Source organism: Parasteatoda tepidariorum, chromosome 10 (genome assembly GCF_982258835.1).
Source record: "Parasteatoda tepidariorum strain Cologne lab strain chromosome 10, Ptep-v5.0, whole genome shotgun sequence".
NCBI classification, from domain to species: domain Eukaryota; kingdom Metazoa; phylum Arthropoda; class Arachnida; order Araneae; family Theridiidae; genus Parasteatoda; species Parasteatoda tepidariorum.
The window spans coordinates 89,253,287-89,265,413 of NC_141764.1; the positions used below are offsets into that span (position 1 = coordinate 89,253,287).

The 12,127-nt window shown below is 27.7% G+C and overlaps 1 protein-coding gene across 1 annotated transcript in view; it reads right to left on the bottom strand.

Annotated features, from left to right (window-relative positions):
• The window catches only part of LOC107438207 (voltage-dependent calcium channel type A subunit alpha-1), a 668,849-nt gene that overhangs the window by 139,748 nt on the left and 516,974 nt on the right, over positions 1-12,127 (bottom strand). Inside the window, exons 4-6 of the mRNA XM_087153325.1 lie at positions 11,835-11,940; positions 6,689-6,828; positions 691-794 (exon numbers count right to left, since the gene is read on the bottom strand). Of these exons, the coding sequence (XP_087009451.1) occupies positions 691-794; positions 6,689-6,828; positions 11,835-11,940 (350 nt within the window). The remainder of the gene's footprint in view (positions 1-690; positions 795-6,688; positions 6,829-11,834; positions 11,941-12,127) is intronic.

Consider the following 12,127-nt stretch of genomic DNA (forward strand, 5'->3'; position numbering starts at 1 on the left):
TTTTTTCAATGAAAATACACAATTTCATGAAATTTATTGATAGAGTTTCAATGGAAAGCTTGAAAGGAATTATAAATCGACAATGTCAACCTTCATCTATCAAAAGGTATTTCAAGATAGAATCAAGTTAACATGTCTTTTATACTAGTGAATTGGTATTCAATATTTATAGTGGTAGTTACGCCACATTACTCCCCTTCCAGAATTTTATCTGAGATAGAATTCGATGAACGGATACCACTAGTTGATTCATGCTGTTTATTTATATAAATTTTTGCTCATTATATTTTTTCTTCATTTTTCGTTTACAGCATTTCTCACATTATTATTATTTTTCATTTTTTTCTTTATAGATAGCATTTTGCTCATTATATATTTTTTCCTCATTTTTGCTCATTGATCGGGAAACTTTAATTACTTCACCGGATTTTTTTTTCTTTGAGCAATATATATTTTTTAAGCAAATCAACTGTTTTATTGTGGATCATTCATCATTATTGGCAAGTTCATATTCCGCAGGTAACCAATGAGGTGAATTATAAATCGACTACGTCAACCTTCATCTATCAAAAGATACCTTAAGATAGAATCAAGTTAACATGTCTTTTATACTAGTGAATTGGTATTCAATATTTATAGTGGCAGTTACGCCACAAGCTTTAAAGAAATAAATTGTAATAGTTTACTTACTGGGAATCCCAGAAACCAATTTGAGTGGTCGCAAAACACGTATAGCTCGCAATGTACGCAGATCTACATCTATTTCGCCACCCTCCATAAAATTCGAAATGAACCTGAAAGAAGTCAGATATCTAGCTACTAAAAGAATTCTATAAAATCATGCAAGATTTCATTCGAATCACTTTTTTTTATTAAATATTATATCATACTATTAGATTCTACAGAAAAGTGTTCAGCAGTAATAAATGGAAAGTTTTTTTTAAAGATATATGTATAATTTTATTAAATAGGATTCCATGTTGTAGATGATGATACAAAATTTGAATGGGTTAATATTTAAATGAAAAAAAATTATCTCTTCGTTGTAATAGAAAAACAAAAATGAAACTTTTTATGTAAGATCTATGAAAAGCTGTTAACAAATCTATTTAGTGAGTTATTATCACTATCATTCGTCGTGAGATTAAAAACGAATTGCTTAGTGAATAACTAATTCATAGTGTCAATTTTAATGAAACTTTATAGTGAATTACATTTAGGGATTCACTCATTTAAAAAAAAATCACATATATACCTAACACAAGTTGAATAATTTTCTCAAGAAAAATAAAATTAAAAAAAAACCGAAAGTTTTTTTTTAATTTTAATTATTTGTACCCGAAAATCTCATTTTTCCTTTAGTCTTATAGTATTGAGGGTGATGAAAAATAATGTTGTGTAATACTGAATCTTCTTATTTAAAACATCGTGCCAGTTAAATTAATGTAAAAAACATTATATTGCAGCTATTTCAAACCTTGTTTATAAGATTAATGTTTTAGGTTGCAGTTTAAACTTATCGATAGCTAAAAGAGGCAGTATATACGATAACTGTATCAATCATGAAGTTTTTATCATAGATTTGATCTACTGTATGTTGTAACAATGTTGCAATGCTATTGTAATTTATTGTAATAATCATAATGTTGTAGAAAATATTAAAAGTAGAATACTGAAATCCACTTTTAATTTATAGAAGACTTGGTACTGTGCAGATTGGAATTATAATACGGCTGCTTATACCATAGAGTTCCTATGTCCAAGCGTAGCCTAGAGAGTTACAACGCACAGTCTGGGATTGGTTAAGAGTCTAAATTTAGGAAAAAGAAACAAAGTAAAAAATTTCCCATAGATTTAACTGCATCTACGAGATCAACTGCATTTACGAGATATCTTAAACCGATGAAATCACCAAATTATAGATTTGTATGTATTTCTCAGTCTATAATATTTATCTTAACTATAAAAATAGAATACTGAAACCCGATTTCAGTATATAGAAGACTAGGTACTGTGCAGATTTGAATTATATTGAAATACCGGCTGCTTATACCATAGAGTTCCTATATCCAAGCGTAGCTTAGAGAGTTACGACTCACTGTCTGGGATTGGTTAAGAGTCTAAATTTAGGAAAAAGAAACAAAATAAAAAATTTCCCATAGACTTAACTGCATCTACGAGATCAACTGCATTTACGAGATATCTTAAACCGATGAAATAACCAAATTATAGATTTGTATATATTTCTCAGTCTATAATATTTATCTTAACTATAAAAATAGAATACTGAAACCCGATTTCAGTATATAGAAGACTAGGTACTGTGCAGATTTGAATTATATTGAAATACCGGCTGCTTATACCATAGAGTTCCTATATCCAAGCGTAGCTTAGAGAGTTACGACTCACTGTCTGGGATTGGTTAAGAGTCCAAATTTAGGAAAAAGAAGCAAAATAAAAAATTTCCCATAGACTTAATACGAACTGCATCGACGAGATATCTTTAACCGATGAAATCGACAAATTATAGATTTGTATATATTTCTCTGCTTATATTTATCTTAACTATTTCAAGTATCGATTGTACGCAAAAGTAATGCTACATATTTATTGATATTTTGAGAAATAATTAGATTTTCAAAACTATAATTATGCTTGCACTTGTTTCTGTTGATGTGATTGCATGGCAAAATTACGTTATTATAAGCAGAATTTTTTAAAAAAATATTAAAGTAGTATTGGCAGATATCATTGGTAGAATTAATGGACTTATGGCTCAGTTTGCTTTCTAGCTCTTCTTTGAAAAAATGAAGAAAAAAAAAAGAAACTTCATAGGTTTTTGGCAGACATTATTGGCAGATACCATTGGCAGATATTTTGGTAGAATAAAATGATTTCATCCCAGAAAGTTTTAAATTTTTTTTCTGTTCTTTTGCTGTTTCAAAACTGCTCTTTCTTCTATGCAAACTATTAAGAATTATTAAAACTAAAATAAGTTTTAAATTATTCTGCTTAATTAACTCATGTGCAAAAACGGTGCGTAAATTAATAAGTGTAATTGAAACCAAATTACAACACGGTTTGTTAGCTTACATGAAATGTTCGCATTTAAATTTTCATTTCCGTTTAATTTATAAATCAGTTTGCTTTTTAGTTCTTCTTTGACAAAATGAAAAAAAAAGAAACTTCATAATTTTTTTTTCTGAAGTTACAAGTCTCTTAACTTGTTAAAAAACTAAAAGAAATGTAGTTATGATTTGACGCGAAGCAAGAAAGTGAGGTTTGAGATAAAATTCGCCAAAATTGAGAAAAGGATTTTTTTTCACGTTTCTAATCCGAGCAGTTAAAAAGCTGCTTGTTGTTACTTTCTCTAGAAATAAGAAATCGACACGACACTTTATTCAAACTGAACACTTTTCTACTACCAATCTCATGAATTAAGTAATACATAAAAAGCAAATTCAAACAATACTACTTTATCTATGACTAATATACTAACTAAAAAAGCATTCAAGAGTATCTAAAGAATGATCTACTATCATTTCATCTAAATTTTTGGTCTACATATGCTCTAAACTTATGAAACACCACAACCACAACACTGAAGAACTTCTAGATAGGTCTAAAGTTTCTATAAAGTCAACAGATTGATACATTCTCTCAATAAAATAGAGCTTTTATTATTACATTTAGATATTGTTTCAAACTCTAATAACACTTACCATTTTGTTTAATATAGAATGTTTAGAAGATGTCGTAGTTCAGTGTTCTACCTCAACCAATGCTACAACCCAAAGTACATTATACATAGTAAAAGTGAACAAAAAATTTGGATTTAAGAACTATTTAAATAATTTTGAGTAATAAATAATAAGAAAAGAATATAAATTTATTATCAGGGAAAATGACAGGATTTATCATAATAGATAAATAAGATAAATTACCATGCTGTATTATATAGATTGTTTAGAAGATGCAGTACTTCAGTGTTCTACCTCAACCAATGCTACAACCCAAAGTACATTAAACATAGTAAGAGGGAACATTAAAAATTTGAATTTAAAAATTATTTAAGTAATTTAGAATAATAAATGATGAAAAAAGAATATAAATTTGATATCTGAGAAAAATGACAGGGTGTATAATAATAGATAAATAAGGGTACATAATGATCGATAAATAAAAAGGAATATAAAATTTTGAATTTCTCTTTCGAGCTGTAGCTGTTTAGAGCGTAGGTTTCAAGATATATGCTTCTTTTTTGCTAGCAAATTATTTTTGTTCGTAAAATTTCTTATACATATTTTAATGTTTATATTTTGCTTAGTTGTTTTAAATAAATAATAATAAAATTACAAACTTTCATTAAAAAATTATTTAAAATTTCCATAAGTTGTCATACTTTGATACAAAAGTTATATACCAGATGACACAGCTTTACTTTAGATATAAGTCACACAGAAAATAGCTAAATTATCAATAAATTGTTTAAAATAATTTTTTAAGCCATTTCTGCATTATTTAAGGAGGATTGAAAATCAGAAAATAGTTTTAAAAAACAGGGTAGAGGCATTAATTTTTTAAATCATATTAATATTTTTAATTTGTTACTCAAAACCGAGTGCAAAAAGTTTAGTAGAGAATGATTTATCATTAAATCAAATTTTTCGAAAATTATCTAAACATCTACATAACACAGTGTATTTTATTTTTTAAAGAAATACATTATGAAAAATGTTTAAAGATTTAATTTTAAAAACTAAAAATTTTATCTTTGAATATGATTTACTTTAAAACCGTACATTAATAATTTTGTTCAATTATTAATTATTTGCGGGTATCTATCCTTCATAAGTAACTAACATTTAATGAATAAATAGGTAAAGAGTAGACAAATGAGATATCTACTAAAACTGTGATTTACTTATATTGTAAAATACTTAAAAAAAATAAATTATAAAATTATATTAAATGAATATTAAATAGTGAATGTATTATCTAAAGTGAATATTTTCCTTGATATAACTTAAGTGAAATAGAATTAAAAATTACTTTTGAGACGGAATATTAATAAAATTTATGCGCACATTTACTTTTCAAAGGTTATTTAATATTTAAGAATTTACCTTTTAAAAATAAATTGAATTTAATGGCATGCATTAGAATAAATCAATTGTCTACTGATGTTAAAAATATAGTAAAATATATATTTTAATATTAGCAGACCAGTAGACAAGTGATAATTTTTTGTTATCATTGGAATTTTTTTTTACTTGAAATGATCCAAAAGAATTGTTATATCATAATGATATCTGTAACCAAATGCATGACGTATTCAATAAAAACAAGTAAGCTTTTGTGATAAGTGTCCAAAATATGGTTTGATACATTTCATATGAAACTTTTGTGATACATTCTTCCAGAAGATTCTGGCATTGACAATTTTGTCGGAATAAGTTTTGAAGTTTTAATTCATCAAGAATTGGATGCATTCCAAACGTAATACATTTTTGGCAGAATGTCCTTGTTCGAAGTTATAAAAAATAATCTGAGATTTAAAAGAAATTATTCTAATAAATATTTTCAATGATCCTATTTTAAAGAGATGCTGTTAAGTACTTTAAAATCTGATAGCAATTCATTTCTAATACATGAAAACATCATATTAATTCCTAAATAGTGAAAAAAATATCACTGATCAATCTTTGATTATCAATTTAACTCAAATGGATAATCAAAGTATTTGACTGGAGGAGTACTGAATTTGGTCCTAATTAATTCAATTAAACTTAATTACAAGTATGAAAAAGTTTCAAGATTCGAGTTTTCTCCAAACCAACAGTAACAGCAGGAAATTTGATTATTTTTGTTTTAAAATGAGCTTAAATGAGAATGCTCTTTTAAGAAGCTATGAGTATATGAAAGGCAACAAAAACATATTACAATCTAATTCTGAGTACTTTTATTTCCATTCTTAAAGCTTTTGGAAAACAAAACAATTTATTTGAACTTGAATTTCGTTTTGAAAAATTCTGTTGAAAAGTGATATCGATTACCAAAAAATTTTGATTTCTTAATCATAGACTCTTTTTATTTTTATTCTGATGTTATTATTGATAATGGGTGAAATTTAATGAACAGATTTAACTTTCTATTTAATGCTGTTTTGTTCGACAGAATCATTTATATTATTTTCTCGCTATCTCAAGTAGAGCCTTGAGGTCAAGTGCAATCATGACAGGAACTTGTACATATTTTACTTGTAAAAAATAATTCCAATTTGGAACTATTTGTAACAGAGGAAAAATAATGCAAGATCATGAAATTTAATTTCTTGATTCAAAAAGATGGTACAAATAAAATGAATTGATAATAACTTATGCTTTTTTTTTGCCTCGAGATTCAATCGATAAACTGTTGTGAAAATTCAGACACTTGCTAATTTTTAAGATATGAGGTATTAATAAAAAGTGAGGAAGGGCGTAAACGCTAGATGATTCATACATATTTATTTCTTTGAGGTACTTATAAAAAGAGAGGAGGTGTGTAAACGCTTGATGATTCAAACATATTTATTTATTTGAGGTATATATAAAAAGAGAGGAGGTGTGTAAACGCTTGATGATTCAAACATATTTACTTATTTTATAATAAAATTTAAGGAAGTTAGATAAAGAAAAATACATACCCCGTAACTACGACGATGAAATCCATGATGTTCCATATGTTTCGCAAGTATGACCCTCTATGAAGTACAAAGCCTAATGCTAAAATCTTAACAGTAGATTCTACGCAAAATATCCCTAAGAAATATTGTTCTGTAAGTTCCTGAGAAAAATTAAGAAAGTGAATTAGATTCTGACATTAATATTGTGCAGCAATATATAGCATACTTCAAATATTTAGTTGACGATAAGGTATTTTTTCGAAGTACAACTGGAAAATAAGTTAGTTTATAACCTATTAGGGGGACTGAAACGTAATGTCGTTTCAGTGCATTTGATATTTGTTATCAATATTTTATTTTTAATCAATAATGTATTCACCCTCGTTAGCAAAGACCTTTCAATGCCGGATTGAAAAGGGATCGAAAAAATGAATTGGTTTTTAAGACTAACGAATATTTAATGCGCTGAAACGACATTACTTTCCGGTTCCCTTAATATTTTTCTGGAATGGTTTACGTGAGCTCGGTAAATTGAACTATAGAGATTTTGATATGTAGCTTGAATAAGTTCAAAAACACATTTGGGTTCCATAAAAAACAAATAAAACAAACATATATTAAGAAAAAAGAAAAATTGTTATTGCATTACAGTGATTACTGTTTACCATCTGGTCAAATTTTTTTTTTCTGAATAGACTTTCAAAAACACCATATTATTTCAAATCTTCGATTGCAAAAACAACCTCCACTGATGTTTGTCTTTTTGTTTTGCAATCGGCTGGATTGATTTTTAATTCCAGTCAATATAAATTTTTTTAAACTTCACAATATTATTTTCCTTCTTCAGTGTTTTTATCCATATTAAAATCGTCTCCAAGACAGAAATTACGAATAAATTAATAAAAAAAGAGTATAAAATACTTTAAATTAATATTATGTAAAAGCCGACCAGTCTGTGTAGGGGGCAGGGAACTGTCCTTGCATCAGAAAGGTTCTGGGTTCGAATCCCGGGCAAGGCATGGATGTTTCTTTCCCTCTATCTGTTTTCTATGTCCTTTCTCCTTTGTGTGTGAATGTGTGAATGTGACCCGCCCTATAAACGGGTTGTGGTAGTGTGACGTGGGCGACGCTGTTCCACCGCCGTGGCTTCGCCACAGGTGCCCACTGGGTAACAAAAAGAGAATTAGCAGTTCTGGCACTTTCTGTGGCCAATGGACAATAGCTCCAAGTGCTCGCCATTAAAAAAAAAAATATTATGTAAAAACATTGAAAATGCATGCACGTCGGTGAAAATTAAAAGAAAAAAATGTAAGAACTTCTAAAATTATCGTCTGATTATTTTTTCATTTCATCATGTGGTGCTGTTTGTTTTAATTAATACTTGTGTTAGCCTGATTTTTATAACTCTTACAACTCTTTACTTGAGATTATGGTGCTGAAGTTGATGTAATTGATGAAGTTCAACTAGTCGGAAAGTGTACAGACATGATAAACCTAGAACAACACTCATTTTTCCAATGGGTTCGAAAAATCAACTTTCAGTTCATCAAAAATTTAATAAGCAACAAAATGTAAATATTTGATTGATGATAAGATTTTTTTCTCCAAATACTACTACCAACTTCGCGGGAGCGGGTTAAGTGAGCTTGGTAACTTAAACTACACGTATTTCAATCCGCAGTTTTAATGAACTCTGAAAGCTTTTTCTGTTTCCTCAAATATTAAAAAAAAATATTAAAACTAAAAAACTGAAACTTTTGTTTTTTAAGCTTGTTTGTTTACAATAATATTGATATTGAGTATTTTTAAAAAAATATTTTTGCTTAATCATCTCTAAATATAGTAAAAATTTTATTCGTATTTAAAAAGTTATGCGGCGTCAAAAGTACACGTAATTAATAATTCTGATTTCTTAATATGTGTTATTATTATTTAATTCACAAAATGGTCTTTTCATTATAAATTTTCCATCTAACAGCTTAATTGAAATTATAATTATGTAAAAGGAATATAATTCACTACTCAAAAGAAACTCGATGTTTTAACCAACTGTTCATAGAGAAAAAAAATGATGTTTTTATAACCTTCATATGCTTGACTCGAATCTTAATGAATGAATGTACCTAGTTTATTTAATTACTATATAAATTATACAATTCAATACATATATTCTATAAAGTAATATTCATTATCGAAACTATTTATTAGTGTCTTTAGTATAATGTTTTAGTTTCTTAAATGAATACTAAAGAGTGTTTACACTACACACGCTCTTAAAGTTTATAATGTAATTAATTTAGTATACATAACATCACAATTTTGGGGTAGCATTATAGCAAAGCGATTATAATTAAGAAAGACGTAAGCTTTAAACTAAATTAATTTCAATAATTATGTTAAATATACTTCAATGCGTATGTTTTGCTTTAAATTGAGTTAGTGGTCAATGAAAAGATGAATTGATTTAAATGATTAGCTTTTTAATTTTTAAATTCATAAAGAAAAAACGCTAAAAAAGTTGAATTTTGAATCTTACCTACTGTATGAATTAAGGCATATTTATGGAACTAATGTTTATAAAGTGTTTTATTTTTTTTTAATGTATTTTGAAGTAAAAAAATTATTTAAAGACAGTAGATTTTATTAATTTCTTTGTTTAACAGAACTTTGATCCAAATATTTATGCAAAGGATAAAATAATATGAGACTTTTATCAAAGAGTAATGGGACTTAATTAAATGTATAATAAATTGGGAAGTAATGATGATAATTCGGAGATAATAATTTTTAAATAAATGTCTATTCTTTTAATTTCTCTTTTCTGAATATATTTGTTGGCTGAAGAAATATTTTATTAACGTTGAAGAGCTTTAATTTTATAATTACAAATTAGCTCTTGATCTTTCTGTCTTTTATTTTGGAAGACATAAATATAGTTTCCCAGGATTTTATCAATAGCTTGACTTTTGAAACCAAAATTGTTTAACAGACGGCATTTAAAGCCTCTTTTAGCATTTGGAAGTCTGTTTTAATTCAATTTTAGTTTTGATAATTTAAAGACAAACAAACAAATTTTTTAGTCTGAAATCGTTAAAGACTCGTCGACTGTCGAAGTTTGTTGATATTACGTGCGTTCATCACCCGTATAAGAAATTGAAATTGTATAATATTCATAAGTTTCTATTTAAATAAAAAAGAGAAAGAAACTAATGATAAAGTATCAGTACCCAATAATGATTATATCGTGCTCATTTTTAGAGGCAAGCGCATACAAAAGGGATCATGACTTGCATACAATAAAAATTAAAGTTTCATAAACAAAACAGAATCTATTTTTTTACAAAGTGTTGACAGATGATGAGAAAAATCAAATAAAGAAAAATGGAGGGGGGGGGGAGGATAAAAATCCACGGTTTCTTCCTTCTGCTTAAAAAACCAGTTTTGAAAATTTAAAACATCTGCAAATTTTGCCAACAGATTACGCAGTTAAAGGATAAAAACCATTAAATAATGTTTTCAAAATAAAACCTTTTATAGCAACAATATGGTATTGGAAGAAATTAATCGTCACGTTCACTTATAAAATTGTCTGACAAGTGGAAGAAATTTTTTTTTATTGTTTTTTTTTTTTATTCTGCCGCGTGATGCATGCTGCATATAGCTTTGAAAAACTTAGTGAGTCCATAATTCCTGTCATGCGAAGCAATACACAGTGAACCTTAAAATCATATTATTTTCCAATCTTATTCAATTAATTTTTAAACTAATCAATCATGCATGAAAGACACTTTACATGAAATTCTTAATTGCTCAATTTAAAGAACAACCATGAAGGCGTCGTAGAAATACCGTTAACCGTATCAGTATAGGAATGCTTGCCAGCTTATTTACGTTTGTATAGTTTCAGGTTTTGAGAGGAAATGAAATCAATTGTGCACCATGTACAGTGCTCAAAATGAAAGAAAAGAAAAACGGACCACCCTGAATAACTTTCAATCTAATGATCAGATTTTCACGTTCTCTTAGCTCAAGGGAGTGACCACAAACATGGTAATAATTTAGCGCAGGCGATATTTTAAGTTACGAAATCAGACGCAAAAACGCACTTTCTCTGAATAAACATACCCTTTTTTTTTTTTTTTACAGGATTCGGATTTTTGATCCCCAAAATGTAGAGAGTAGCCGAAATCTAGGAAATATGGTCCCCATAGTTTGGTCAGAAGAGTGATCCAAAGTTCGGACCTCTTAATGTTAATTTTACTTTTTGCGTATTTCGTCATATTTTGAGAACTTTTTCAAAGAATTGAAAAAATTTTGTGCACGGTCATCAAATTTGTTTATTCAAAGATAATTCCATGTAAAAAATAACCTTTAGTAAATATTTAATATTTACTATTATTTTACTAAGGAATGGTCGAAAAAACTTTGAATCGTGAGGTAAACAGTTTTTTTGCACCATTTTAATGAATAAAATTTTGCATGCAAAATACAAAATTTGAGCAATTTCGGTCGAACAGTTCCAGAGAAATTGAATTTCAAAGAAGTCAGATACTTAAAACTCGATTTCTTAGAAACTGTTCGACCAATTTTGTTCAAATTCTGTATTTTGCCATATGAAATTACATTCTTTAAAATAATGCAGACATTTTTATACTGTACAATTCAAATTTTTGTTAATTATTTTTAAATAAAATAAAATTTTTTACTGAAGTTATTTTTTGCAAGGAATTATCTTTAAATAAGCGAATTTTATAATTGTGTGCAAAAATGTTTTAATTTGCTTAAAGAGTTCTTGAGATATAGAGAAATACGCTAAAAGTAAAATTAAGGGGCCTAAAGTTTTGAGCGCTCTTCTGACCAAACTATGGGGACCATACTTTCCAGATTGCGGCTACCCCTATATTTTGAGGGTCAATAATCCGAATCCATCTGAGAAAAGTTATGTTTATTCAGAGAAAGTTCGTTTTTGTGTCTTGCGTAACTTAATATACCGTCTAATTAATTGCTAATAATTAGCATATCTGTGGTAACCCTTTCGAGTCATTAAGATTTAGTCCTAGAACGAGCAAATTCGATCATTAGATCAAAAGTTATTCAGGGTGGTCCATTTATTTGGCCCACTGTACTATAAAATACAAATGAAACATAAAGCATAGTTTTTACTTACTAGTTTCTGTGCTAGTGGCGTCCTATCATCTTCAGGCAAATGCTCTTCCAAAGCTAGGACTATACAATTGGCAATGATAGTCAACAATACTGCATACTCAAATGGAGTGATTCAGAGTTAAGGTATTAACAACATCCAAATATTTGCTACTCATTTGCAGCTTAATACAATGTAACAATTTTTAAACTACGTACGTAAACAATTTAATTCAACTTTTTTTGTGAAAATAGAACAAATGTAACAGAATAAATATAAATAATTATATTGTATATAACATATAATGTAGCATAATA